Here is a 13,231-nt window from a genome sequence, read left to right on the forward strand (position 1 = left end):
AGGAAAAGGAAAAGGAAAAGGAAAAGGAAAAGGAAAAGGAAAAGGAAAAGGAAAAGGAAAAGGAAAAGGAAAAGGAAAAGGAAAAGGAAAAGGAAAAGAAGAAGAAGAAGAAGAAGAAGAAGAAGAAGAAAAGAAAAAGAAGAAGAAGAAAAGAAGAAGAAGAAGAAGAAGAAGAAGAAGAAGAAGAAGAAGAAGAAGAAGAAGAAAAAAGAAAAAGAAAAAGAAAAAGAAAAAGAAAAAGAAAAAGAAAAAGAAAAAGAAAAAGAAAAAGAAAAAGAAAAAGAAAAAGAAAAAGAAAAAGAAAAAGAAAAAGAAAAAGAAAAAGAAAAAGAAAAAGAAAAAGAAAAAGAAAAAGAAAAAGAAAAAGAAAAAGAAAAAGAAAAAGAAGAATAGCTGTTGTTCCTGTTGGATGCAGGTTTCCCATGCAACAAGAACTGTCATGGGTGTTCATTTCCTGGTCTTATAAACATATAACCATCAATCAATGTTATTCACAAAGTACTGCTTAGAAGATCAATTTATTTCCAGCTTTTCTCTGCTATTAAATAAAAAAATGCAACAGACAAGGAAGAAGAACTTTGATTTTGTATGAGGGGGATTTTACAATCCAAATGTGCATTTTGAGGCATATATTTAAATAAGCTATTAGAGGACATTTCAGAGTACATTTGGGAACACATTTCCATGCACAAAGTGGAAACCTATGTGCTCCCTGGTCTCAAATAGAAGTTTTAGTCAAAAACAAAAACATTCTCACGTCCTTCTTGAGCACAGGACTTCCATAACAGGGCTGTGCACTTTTCTGAATTTAATTTTCTAGTATAAGTCCTTGACTTTTGTGACCACTGAAATTGTTTTAGGTACAATAAACTCCTTGCATACCATTGACACTGAGTAACAGAGGTGCACATTAGAAGGAATAAAACTCTGAGCTTGTTCTAAAGAAACACCGCGGTCAATTTCAAAACAGAATCCAACCGGCAGCCTTCACAGACACTGCACCCAAAGAATAAACAGGCATTTTGTCAACAGCATGGGGAAGATTGTGACTAAGGGAATAGTCCAAGTCAATATTTCATCTCACTACTTTGTCCTGTGATCAGGTAATCTTGGTTACTTCAATGCTGCAGAGCTTAGCAGTGAGGGTGTGTATCACTATAGTGTGATACTATTGCTTGTTGTGAACCACTAGAGAAAGGAGAGTGATGTATTAAGGAAATGACAGCAATGTATTGCTTGCAGAGTCACAACAGCTGAGGTAAAAGCCAACAAATTTTGCTATTTACCCCAAACGCTATCCTACTACTTAAAAGATCTGTCATAAAACAGCTGGGACCTGTCACCTCCATTGGCAGACTGGCGTTATTGTGGCCGGTTCCCTGGCAATTGACCGCTCTTACAGGCACTCCTATCCTTTGTGGAAGCATCTGGCAGCCATCTAAAAAGTTCAGCGTCTGTTCTGAACTATTTGTCTAGATTTCTGTGGTCAGTGAAAGGCGAAGGCACCCCTAGAGGGCAAATCCACCCAGAGGCGGCTGTGCCGGCTGGGGTGCATGAGGTGACAGACCCTGACTTCTCGTTTCTGGTGACACACGGAGGGCACCCATGCATGTAGGTGGCCAGTGCTGGCTGAGGCGCATCCCACCCTCACCAGTATCCTGACATACACCTCACAACCATCCTGCTCCTGCTGGGAGTAAGAAGATGGAGGGACTGGAGCCTGACAGCCCTTGGCCGGGCAGCCGGGGGGGGGGGTCGGGGCTGGGGGAGCCCGGCGTGCGGCTCCTCCTCGCTCCCCGGGCACGGCTGGGGGCCGGCTGCCTGCGAGGGGAGGGCAGGGGGGAGAGGAGGCGGCTTCCTCCTGACGCCATTTCCGAGGGGCTGCCATATATAACCGAGCCGCTGCTGCAGTGCCCGCCTGGGATCCTCAGCCAGGGCGCCGCCGGGGGCAGGCAGGGCGCCGCGCTCCCCTCAGCACCCGCCGGGACCCTCCTCGCCAGGGCCGGGCCGCTCCCGCCGCCTGCCCCGCTCCGCTCCGCCCCGCACAGCGCCATGGGCCCAGCGCTGCTCGCCCTCCTGCTGCTGGCCGTGCCCGGTGAGTGCGGCCGCCAACGGGCCCCCGGCCCCCGGCCCCCCGCCGCCGGGCCCCAGCACCGCGGGCAGCGCCGCCACGGCCCGGCCCGGCCCCGCTCCCCCCGCCCCGGCAGCACCGCGGACAGCGGCCGCCGCAAGGTCACCGCCCCGAGCTCCTTCCCTTCCCTTCCCTTCCCTTCCCTTCCCTTCCCTTCCCTTCCCTTCCCTTCCCTTCCCTTCCCTTCCCTTCCCTTCCCTTCCCTTCCCTTCCCTTCCCTTCCCTTCCCTTCCCTTCCCTTCCCTTCCCTTCCCTTCCCTTCCCTTCCCTTCCCTTCCCTTCCCTTCCCTTCCCTTCCCTTCCCTTCCCCTCCCTTCCCGTAACCCAGGGACCACTTCCCCCATGGCCAGATTTCACCCCATTTTTATCAGGATAGGATTTCTCTGCTTGCCCCCCAGGGGTGGTAAATAACACGCTCTTTCTTTCTGCCCTCCCTCATTTTGCAGCTCTCTCCCTTCCCGTGACGAACGACATGAATAAAGGGGACACCAAGGTAAGGGTAAGACTATAGCAAAAGAGGGGAACAAAGTTGAAGGGTGCAATGTTTAACCTCCACCTGTCTGGCTGACTTTTGGCTGCTTCTGCTGAAATACCCCGTAGGAAGTGACAGCTGGGGGGATTTGCAGGAGATATCCCTACAGCGGGCTCCATCCTCCCCAACTGCCTCCCCACCAGGATTTATCCTTTGTGCTTTCACTCCTGGGCACCTGAGCAGGACGAAAGCCCCTCAGAATGTACCAGAGGGACCAAACGAGCTGGTTTGAAGCCTGGTGAGGTTGGGCATGGAGGTTGGGTATGACCCTTCCTCATCCTACTTTCAGCTTTTCAAAGCTCCCAGCAGGATGTGACTCAGGGGGAGTGGGGGGAGATGTGATTCAGGAATGGGCATCGCTGGTACGGTGTGTGTTTGGGGGCGTGTGTGCATCTGCCTGCCTTTGTACGTGTGTGGTGTGTTATTTATGTATGCTCCTGAAAAATACTCAACCAGCTACTCTCAAACTCCTAATCTATCCTCATCATCCTGGCTGGGAGGCTGCAAGCTGTGTGTGACTTGGCTGACCTCTTCAGCCTTCTTTTATAGCCTTCTGTGCCTACATCTATGTACATCTCTGCCATCCATAGGTGCACTTCACATGTATGTGCACTCCCCAGTGCTTGGATAGGTGTGTGTGTGCCTGTGCTGATCTGCAGCAGAGACCCCCACCCCCTTCCTGATGTTATAATGCCTATAGGCTTTCAGATGAGCTGACCGTCTAGCTGCTCAAATTAACGCTTCTACAGAAATTAATGTCCAGAAAGTAAACGCCAGACCTTTCCCCCTACTTCCTGAACCTTTTTGTTTTCTGAAATCTTCCAGCCACATGGTTTTTTGTTTGTTTGTTTGTTTTTTTCCCCAGGCAGCAATAGGGAGGCACGCTCATGTCACTCTCAGCCACAGGTTCCGATTTACGGTGTCCCTGCTCACTGTTACCTACAGGGCAGGTGCCGGGAGAAACTCCTCCCCATCCCGCGTCAGATGTGCCTGGGTCTGGAGAGCTGTAGCCTTGCTAAGACCTTCAGCCTGCTTAGCCCTTCCTGGGGCTGAGCCACGAGCCGCTGGGTGCCAGCTCCAGGCTGTGCACGGCTGGCTGGGAGAGGAGGCCTGGAGCAGGCACTTGTCCCTTCAGACGGGCTGGGCCAGAGCAGGATGCTCACTGGGCATCCAGTGGGAAAGTCCATGAATTCCACGATCGTCCTTGTGAAGTCTGTTTCCCAGTATGTTTCACCATGGCAAGTCCCAGCAAAACACATGTAGTTTTTATGGAAGCTGGTACAACTCCATGGAAGTCCTTCCTTCAAGGAAGGCTCCTCTCCCAGGCCTGTCCCCTCCCCAGGTGCCGCACTGGCACGGGTTCTAGCTGAGAGCAAATCAGAGCACGGCTTTCTTTTGGATTTTGCTGCAACTGGAAGGAGCCATTAGGGCTCTTCTGCCTTCGTTGTCCCCTGAGACACAGCATTTCAGTGAGGGAGCTCCTGGTCTCAGGGGACAGATATCACTGCGTAGGTATGGCACTGGGCACCGCAGCTCTTCCTGCCCACCAAGCTGCTGTAGACATCCTCAGCCACCTGTATTTGTGGGTGGCTCAGGGCTGTGAAACGACAAGTTAGCACCTGCAGGACTTTCCTGGGCGGCTCATCAGGCTTTCCTTGCATCAAGGGCTTTCCACAGGGAGCTGAACACAGCCACAGCATTCAGAACATCTCTGGTGTATGCCCGCTCTCGTGCTCTAAGGACACTATTTCACACTTACAAACATACATTTCAGAAAGGGCCTGAGCACCCCTGAGCTTAAATATGGGGAAGTCTTTCCTAGTAAGGACATGGTCCTATGGAGATTTCTGTGTGGGGACCAACTCTTAAGAATCTATGTATGTACTCACAGTTAGAGGACAGCTATGGCAAAATTCCAGTCTGAGTTTCTGCACTGGATTAATTACACCCATTTGGAAAGGATATCCTTCATTTCCTGGTGCTGGCTGTTCTGTGACCTTGTGAAGCCTCACTCTGCAGGATTTGCTCTTACAAAAAGTCCTGGAAAGTGTTGGAACGATTGCATTCCTCATTTCTTTAAGTTGCATAATTCCTCCACAGAGCTGGCCAAACGGCTGTAGTGGCTGAGATAAAGGCCCTAAATCATCTTAGAAATCTTCAAGGAGCTTGTATAGGGTGTTTCATTGGACCAGGTTCTTATTTCTCATGCTGAGAAAGTGCTTACTCCTGAAGCTGCACCAAATACTGCTGCAGTAAGTGGCCCCAGAGGTTGGGAAACATGGGAGGGAAGTATCAGAACCTGTCTTGTTGGGTTTTTTTCTTTTTAATGGTAGAGTGAAGTAACTCTAAGCCATCTAAAATCAATATTAATGGATTGTTTGTGGCATAGGAGAAAGATACCAGAGAAATTTCTCAGCTCTCCTTTTGTTAGATCTTTCCTGCAACATCTTTATTCCAACAGGCAATCCCCTCAAACCGAGTAAGCAGATAAGAGTTCAGCGTTTTATGGCTGTAATCTGCAAAAGGAGGCTTCTCTCCTTACACGGGGTGAAAATGGACCCATTCTAGCTGGTCAATGGATATATCCAATTGCTTGAATGAGCAATGCTGTAGCGGACTGGGAACTGCTGACCGTGTTTAATTTCCACTGCAGCTACAGTGCTCTGCTCCCCTGGGAGCGGCACCTTGCGAGGGAGGTCAGGACTCGCAGGGATGCCTGCAGAAATCACGAGCGAGAGGTTCAGTCTGAATTTTTTTTTACCCCCACGGCTTAATTGTATCTTTTTGTTAGTTTTTGTTTGTTTGTGCTTTTTTATTATTATTATTAATTTATTTTGTGAATAATCATCCTTTTGAACTGGGCAGCCTAGTTCCTGCACTATTAATTGGCGTGAGCTGTAGCAAATGCTGTTCTCTCGCCTGTGCGACTACTTGGGTCCACCCCATGACCAATGGGCACCCCACGGGGCTCCTGCTGCGGTGAGGGTGCCTTCACTCCTGCCAGCGTGCCACCTTGCCTCTGTGCCGGTGGCCTCGATTCTCCTACCACATCCGTACCGCGCTGGGCGATCCCCGTGGGACCAGCGGTGCTGCAGTTGCCTGGGTACAGAGTTAGGCCTGTAATCTCAGTGGGGGTGATGGAAATAATGTCTTCTCGTTACACACTGATGAAAAGGGCCCTGCAGAGGGCAGGCCCAGAGTCCGTCCCGCCTGGGAAGCTGCCTCAGGCAGCAGCAAATGCTTCGGATGTAAGTGTGGGAACTTCCTTCATTTCAGATGACCCATGGCCATGTACAGCTCTTCCAGTCCGTAATAGGTGGCTTGCACTCCAGCAGAGGTCAAACACTTCTCCAGAGCGTGCTGTCTTTCTCTAGGACGTCACAGCAGTATTTCTCAGCCACGTTTGAGGGTACAACTTGCCTTTCCTCACCCTCGATGCCTGGCTGCAGTCCAGCTAGGATGCCCCGAGCTTGAATAGGTTGCAAGATTTCGAGGTCTCCTGTTTAAGAGCTATGGCCAGTTGTTGCTCTCTGTGACCTCCCCCGAGTCCTTTTATGAGATGTGGGTTGAGGGCTGAGGTGCCTTGACTTAAAATTACTCTTATCCTGAATCCAAAGCACAGCACCATAGCAGCTACTAGGAGGAAAATCAACTCTATCCTAGCTGAAACCAGGACAGATGGGTTGGAGCTCCCTGTGTATTTATCCGGCTTCCCTTCAGTCGCTTCTTGTGCCCAGCCTTTGGGGTGGGCTGGAGTCATGAGATCCTCCGCTGAAGCACGCAGCATGTTGAAAAAGCTCTTTCCATTGCCATGTGTCATTCGCTCACTTCTCAGTTTCAGGAGGTACCTTCTGTTCCTGCATTAGGTAAAATGGGAACCGAATGTTCAGCTCTGGCTCCACCAGAAAAGCAAGAGGATCTGTGCCATCATCTGCTGCATTTCAGCCTTGGTAACAAATAGATTTGGAAAAAAAATAGAAAAGCAGAGCTTTACTTTGTATTTCGTCTCCTTCTAGGTGATGAAGTGCATCGTAGAGGTCATCTCTGATACTTTATCGAAGCCAAACCCACTGCCAATCAGTGAGGAATGCCTGGAAACACTCCGAGGAGGTACGGCTGCAGATTTAGTGCTGGGTATCGACCAGAACAGCTCTGTTAGGGACAGAAGCAGGGGCTGGTCTTGCTCCCCATGGCCCAGTCTGGCACACACTCAATCAGGGCCTGACAGGGGGTCCCTGACACTTTCACCTTCCTCGCAGTGACCCCACGGGGCTGCAGCAGGCCCCAGGAGCTGCTGCATGGCCCCGGCCGTGCCTCACCTGGGCACCATGGCTGGGTGAGGCGCTGGGTGGCACCAAGCTGCCTGCTCTTCTTGGGATACGAAATATCCCACGCCAACCACCATGTCTGCCAACCACACGGCTAAGAGATGTGGCAGCAAACCAGGCCAGGGGAGAGAGAAGAGCAAACGGGGAGGGAGGTGGCATTTGGGGTTCTGTTGTGTTTCCTGAGGGTGGGGGAGTTGTCTTTGAGCACCTCTGTACCAAGTCTCCCCTGTTGCAGATGAACGAATCATTTCGATCCTTCGCCACCAAAATTTACTGAAGGAACTCCAGGAAATAGCTGCTCAAGGTACAGTAGTTTGGGAAAAGGGGGTTCATCAGCTGTAGCTCCTTGCACAGTTTTCGCTGTGTTTTCATTTTGTTTTACATTAATTTAATATCGTATGAATGTGGCATAGGGCATATAGTTCCAGGATTTCAAGAAGAGTCTGCAGGCTTGGGGGAATTTTGCTTGTAGTAACTCCAACGTGTATCCAATGATTTACACGACCCAGTGCTCACCTCAGCAGAGGTATGCGGGCAGCATCTGGAAGGAGGCATTTTTTATCCTTCAGCGTTGCGATGCTTAGGTATTTTGTTGGCCTCAATGCACTGCGGTTCAGCATCTCTTATTCCCTAGCTCTCCATCAATATCGCTGTTTTCCTAGCAACCCCGCTTCTCTCAGTTCTTTTAGAGACCTTTTTCTTTCTGCAGATAATGTTTTTGATGATGGCTTTGTTCCTGCAGTTGATTCACCTATCCTCCAGTCTCAGTTTTCCTTGCAGCTCTCCTTTGACATTGTAGAAAACACACACAGCATTATAAAGGGCACAGAGCTATTGTGCTGCCTGTGCTTTCTGAAACGCGGGCGGGGATGTTGCTTTTTGCTACCTTTTGTTACCTGACACAGGTGCCAATGAGAGGACTCAGCAGCAGAAGAAAAACAATGGCTTTGAAGATGAACTTTCTGAAGTCCTTGAAAGTCAGAATGATGAGAACAAGCAAAGAGGTCAGTGTCAGCCTCCCCCCCCCGGGAAAAGCACGTCAGGCTGTAAACAAGGATGTTCTTTCTAACAGCCTTGGTGCGTCCATCTGCTTCTCGTTTGGGCCTCGCCTTTGATGTGACACACACAGGCAACCCTCTTTGCTTCGGTCTTATTTACCAGCTTAAACAGCATGTCGGTTCTGAGCTCTAGTAACCAGTCACCAGGCTGATACTGCTCTCTCCCACCCTGCTGCCAACACTCATGCTTAATGCTTGCGGTGAGTCACAGCCAGGGAAATCCCGTGCTGAAACACTCACTGATGGATGAAAGAGCAACGTGGGTCCGCTCCTGCCACCCTTGTTTCCAAGGCATGTGGCTGTGGGGCTCTGAAGGGCGAGTTGAGCCTTGTGGACACGCAGTCCACACACACACAGACAGCTCACCTGCATCCTGAACGGAACGCACCAGCCGGGACGTCCCCTCGTCCCCGCATGCCCACGGCCTGGCTGCAGACGGGCGGTGCTGCGGGAAGGAAGGTTGTCAGTCCGCTCCCTTTTTCACCTCTGTAGGCGACAATGCCCCTGAGGGGTGCGATGGTTTCTCACCCTGCAGAGCTCGCTCCTCTTCCTGGTGGTGGGGTGGGAGGTAGGGATGTCCAGTGCGGTCCTCTGAGAGCAGAGAGCTGCGTGTGTATTACATGTGGCCCTAAATCCTCTCATTTTTCGTGCTGTTTGGTTTCATGCACGGAAAGTATGCTGCTGACATCTCGGGAGATGGCTGCGAGGAGCGTGCTGCAGCAGAGCACTCAGGCATATGTTTGCCTTCAGCCTTGTGAGGCTCTCCAGCAGAGCAGGCACCGGTGAGAACACCGGCTTGCTTGAGTGCAAGCATATGTTGAAGTGACTTGCAAAAGGATGAGCCACGGGCTGGTTAAGCAGATTGCTGAGCAAGGCTGACGCTCCCTAGGAAACATGCAGGCTCCCCTGTTTGTGAAATGGGCTCTCAGGAGAGGTGTTGCTTCTTGCTCCTCACTCTGCAGATGCAGCGTGGCAGCACCCCGAGGAGGAGCAGCCCACGGAGTCCCTGGCTGAGCTACCAGCACAGAAAACCCAGCAAAAAGATTTGAGAAAGGAGGGGAAGAACAGCCTGGAGGAGAGGGAGACCAGGCCACGGGATGCTGACCCTGGTGAGAAGGAGGACCAGGAGGAAGCAGAGAGCAATGAGATCAGGGACACGGAAGACGCCCAGGGAGAAGAAGATTTGGAAAACCACATCAGCAAAGATCCGAGTGAGGATGAGCTGCAGCCCCGAGAGGATGAAGAGGAGCAGCCCGGAGGCCCCAGGGACAGCCTGGAGATGGAGGAGGAGGGAGAGCAGCCTTCCAGGCAGGGCCAGGAGCAGAGCAAGGAGGCAGTGGGGAAGCGCATGGAGCGGGAGGACGACGGAGAAGATGCTCTGGCAGAGGAGGACCCTACTGAAGCAGAGAGGTCGCTTGACTTGGCTGAGGAGGATGTGGGGGCTGAGGAGCTGCAGGGAGAGGACAGTACGTATCTCAGAGACTGCCCTGATACCTACCCGGGGTGAGCTGACAGCACTGAGACAGACTGATGAGGCTTTAAAGCCCAAAGGTTCAGGCAGGTGCTTACAGGGGTTACAGAAATACCCCCGTGGCAATCGCCCAGACCCCGCAGGCACCCGACCCCTGGGCACACCCACAGCGGTAGCACAGGCCCTGCAGCTGCCTGCTGCCTGCTGCCCAGCTGCCTCCTGGGGACAACTCCTTTCTTTTCCTTGAGCTTCCTGCGTGGTTTTTGGCTACTGCCTCCAGCCCCCCTTACGGACACTGTGACCTCAGGGTGGGCTTTTCTAGAATCCTGGGAGTGGGGTTGAGTCAGGAAACCCACCTCGCATCACCTCTGAAGGCTTGGTTCGAAGGTGGAGCCCAGCCAGGTTCAAACTTGTGCTCACTGTTGTGTACAATGCTCTTTCAGGTAATGACGATGCTCTGGGATTTGGCAAAGATGGGCAGAGCTCTGAGGAGGAGGAGGAGCAGCAGCCACGTGCACTGAGACGAGGAAGGCATCGCCTGGAGGATGAGGGGATGCAGGCGGATGAGGACACCTTCCAGCCCAGGGATGCCAAAAGCGAGGAAATGGAGGACGAGTCCTCCAGGGAGTGGGAAGACTCCAAGAGGTGGAACAAAATGGATGAGCTGGCCAAGCAGCTGACATCGAAGAAGCGCATGGAGGAAAACGACAGTGGAGAAGACCCAGACAGGTCCATGAAAATGGCATTCAGGTCCCACAAGTACGACTTCAGCAGCCCAGAGGAAGGTGTGAGAAGGTCACGGAAGCATCACTCGAAGGAGGACAGCAGTGAGGGAGGCTTTCCACTTGCTCCCATGCCTGAAGAAAAGAAGGATGAGGAAGGCAGTGCTAACAGGAGAACAGAGGTTGGTGCACATAGGCTTAAGAATAAATCTTGTCTGGTTATTTCTTGGGAATCCAAACTATGCTTAGAGATGTGGATGATACCTTGGCCTCCTGCAGCCAGCATTGGTTCTCTGTGACATTAAGAAGATGCCTGGTAACCTTTAAGTTTTCTAGAGCCAGGTTTTGTTGAGGTTTTCACCTGTCTGTGCCTTTGGTTTATTTTTCTTCTTTTAGTATCTAGTGCAAAAATGTTCCCTGTCCCAGACAGCCTTAAAAATGTGACAGAACCTTTGTGCTGGTCTGCACTGGACACGGTGACCAGCTTGGGGGTGGGTTTTGTGTCCCAAAGCCCTTTCAACTGAAGGGGAAGGCTCTGCCTGGCTCCGGTATGGAGTGAGCGGTGTCAGACCTCCTGAGGAGGCAAACCAGGAGCACAGCAGTGGTGAGAGAGCTGGGGTGTGGAGTGGAAATGGCTGGAAGGGATGTGAGTGTGTCTGAATGTACTCATTCCCTGGTGCCTCGTGTGATGTTGTGCAGTACCTCAGCAGGTCCCCTGGCAGCCGGGAGCTGTGGTTTTGCCATGGTGCTGACACCCAGCGCCAGTTTATCTGAGCCACAGGGGGCTGGGCACAGGCTCTGGGACAAGCCATGCTCAGGTGCCCAGGAGCAGAGCCCGTTTCCTGCAGCTCTTTTGCCTCCCAGACACCTCTCTTGCCTTACCTATGCACCGGCATTGCCCAGAGGTCACCTGTCAGCATCCAGGAGGGAGTCTTCTGGATGTAGATCCCCACCCCCCACCCCCCAGTAAAGGGACTTCTTACTGTTTGTGGGTTTTTTTTAACTAGGTCAGGGCCTCAGGGAGATCGTGAGGAGGTGCCAGACCTGTGGAGGGCAGGGCTACTTTTTCCTCATGAGGAGAACAGCTCAGGGATGAGAAAAAAAATGCCTTTTTTAATATACCTGTTGTTTTTTCACACTGACCACACACCGTGCAGGTTGCTGGTTTTGCCAGCCCGTGCTCGGCTCCACATGGGGGAGGGGATGTTTCTTCAGCACTAAAGAAGTAGCGACAGCACAGACACAGCAGCAACCACAAAAAGGCCACCTTGGTGGGCAGATGAACCTTTAAACTGGTCTAAGTTTATTTCCAAACTGAAAAGCCTCTTTTGATAGCAGAGGTGCCTGTGGGTGCCCGGTGCAGCGTGCAGAGAGGTGGCACAGAGGTGACACCAGTGCCTAAATGCGGGTGTTCAGCGCTGTTCGACAGCACCCGTCCTGCTCCCCCTCACTTCAGGGAGCAGAACCCACCCCGGCAGCACCTCTGGGCTCGGGGCGGGCACCACGCATCTCCCATCCCTCAGGAGCAGCAGGGCTGACGCTCCTCCTGGCCTCTCGTTGCAGGACCAGGAGCTGGAGAGCCTGGCGGCCATCGAGGCCGAGCTGGAACGCGTGGCCCACAAGCTGCACGAGCTGAGGCGGGGCTGAGGGCTGGCGGCCGCCCCCTTCCCTCCCCGCCGCGGTCTCCCTTCCCGATCTCTCGGCGAGTACAACGGAGCAGCAGCACCGCGCCTCGACGCCGGCCGCGCGGGCGCCCAGGCCTGCCTCCCTCGCAGTAGTGTTGTGCCCATCACCGCTTCTTGCCCCCACGCTCCTCTGCCCCCTACGGACGTCCAACTGCCCCGACGGGCCACCGTAGCCAAGAAGTGCGACCTGCACCTGTATTTTCTTTCTTTTCTCTCTCTCTCTCTCTCTCTCCTTCCCCCCCCCCCCCTTTCTGTTTTTTAAATGACAGGACAGCTTTCTAGAAAGTTCTCCTCCCACCGGTAGTTTCACTGGGTAAAATTGCAATAACTTGTTACCTTTTGATTAAAAGCTGAGAACTCTGACTGTAATATATTCTATATAAAAAAATTTATCTAAGGAAAAATAAAACCGCGGTGGGCTCCTTGTTTTATTTGCCAGCTTTGGTCTCAGTCGGCGGCAGGGCTGTCCGGCCCGTGCGGGGAGCAGGGAGCCGCGGCGTCCCCTCACATCTCGGTGGCATTTGCAGTCCTACCGCTGCCCAGCCCTGTGGGCACCTCCCTGGGGCCAAGGCGGGGGTTTTGGATCTTCAACATTGTGTAAATACTTGAGAAAGTCAAGTTATTCAGGCAACACGAGTGGGTTTTGATAAAAAGCTGATAAATGGGCTAGTCATGAGGAAAACCATGAGGCGCGGTCTGGCGGCGCCATCTTGTGCTTTCCCTCCCCTCAGGCACTGGTGCTGCAGTGGAAGCACCCGCGTCCTGGGGCGTAGGCTGGGTGCCAGCTGGAGGGCTGGGCAGTCTGCGGGCTGGGGAGGTTTGCCCCTAAAAGTCTCTGAACATGAGAATTCCCCCTGCTAAAATGGAAGAAAGTGTTTTTAGAGGGTGTTGGAATAGGGTTAATAGCTATGATGGTGAGGTCATAATTAAACTCGATGTATTCCTGTGTTCTGTTAAAAACATGAGCCGTGTTGGCCCAGGCAGTGAATCGGACTGGATTTGGGTGTGGATTTCCCTCGGCACAGAGGAGGTGGGTATCACACGACGAGCTTCCCCTGGGGGCTGGCAAAAGCTGCTGCGATGGGCAGCGCTCCTCGTCCCCTCCCAGCCCATGCAGCACCTGGAGGAGGCGTAGGCAAGGCTGAGGCACTGCCTGAAAGCTGCCCTGAGCACAGGGCGCAGGCTGGGACAAGCCACAGGGTGAGTGATGCCCAAGCCAAGTGTGGGTCAGGAGGCTCATCCTGATGAGATCACACTCATTAACCCCATAGAAACATGCTTAGGAACAGAAATGAGATCAAAGC

General features: G+C 52.5%; 1 protein-coding gene across 1 annotated transcript; it reads left to right on the forward strand.

Moving 5' to 3' along the window:
- Positions 1 to 1,874: 1,874 nt before the first annotated feature.
- CHGA (chromogranin A) lies at positions 1,875 to 12,336 on the forward strand. Its single transcript, XM_080594233.1, has 8 exons — positions 1,875 to 2,095; positions 2,578 to 2,624; positions 6,680 to 6,773; positions 7,227 to 7,295; positions 7,897 to 7,995; positions 9,012 to 9,515; positions 9,964 to 10,424; positions 11,806 to 12,336. The coding sequence occupies exons 1-8, from the start codon at positions 2,053 to 2,055 to the stop codon at positions 11,887 to 11,889; spliced, it is 1,401 nt and encodes a 466-aa protein (XP_080450359.1). The 5' UTR covers positions 1,875 to 2,052; the 3' UTR covers positions 11,890 to 12,336.
- Positions 12,337 to 13,231: the final 895 nt, after the last annotated feature.

Source organism: Anser brachyrhynchus, assembly GCF_964034855.1.
Source record: "Anser brachyrhynchus genome assembly, chromosome: 5".
Lineage (NCBI taxonomy): Eukaryota > Metazoa > Chordata > Aves > Anseriformes > Anatidae > Anser > Anser brachyrhynchus.

Excerpts from the sequence above, each read along its gene's own strand:
- CHGA (XM_080594233.1), top strand. The coding sequence starts at position 2,053 with ATGGGCCCAGCGCTGCTCGCCCTCCTGCTGCTGGCCGTGCCCG. Across the intron at positions 2,625-6,679 it reads TGAATAAAGGGGACACCAAG|GTGATGAAGTGCATCGTAGA; the intron begins GTAAGGGTAAGA and ends GTCTCCTTCTAG. Across the intron at positions 6,774-7,226 it reads CCTGGAAACACTCCGAGGAG|ATGAACGAATCATTTCGATC; the intron begins GTACGGCTGCAG and ends CCCCTGTTGCAG.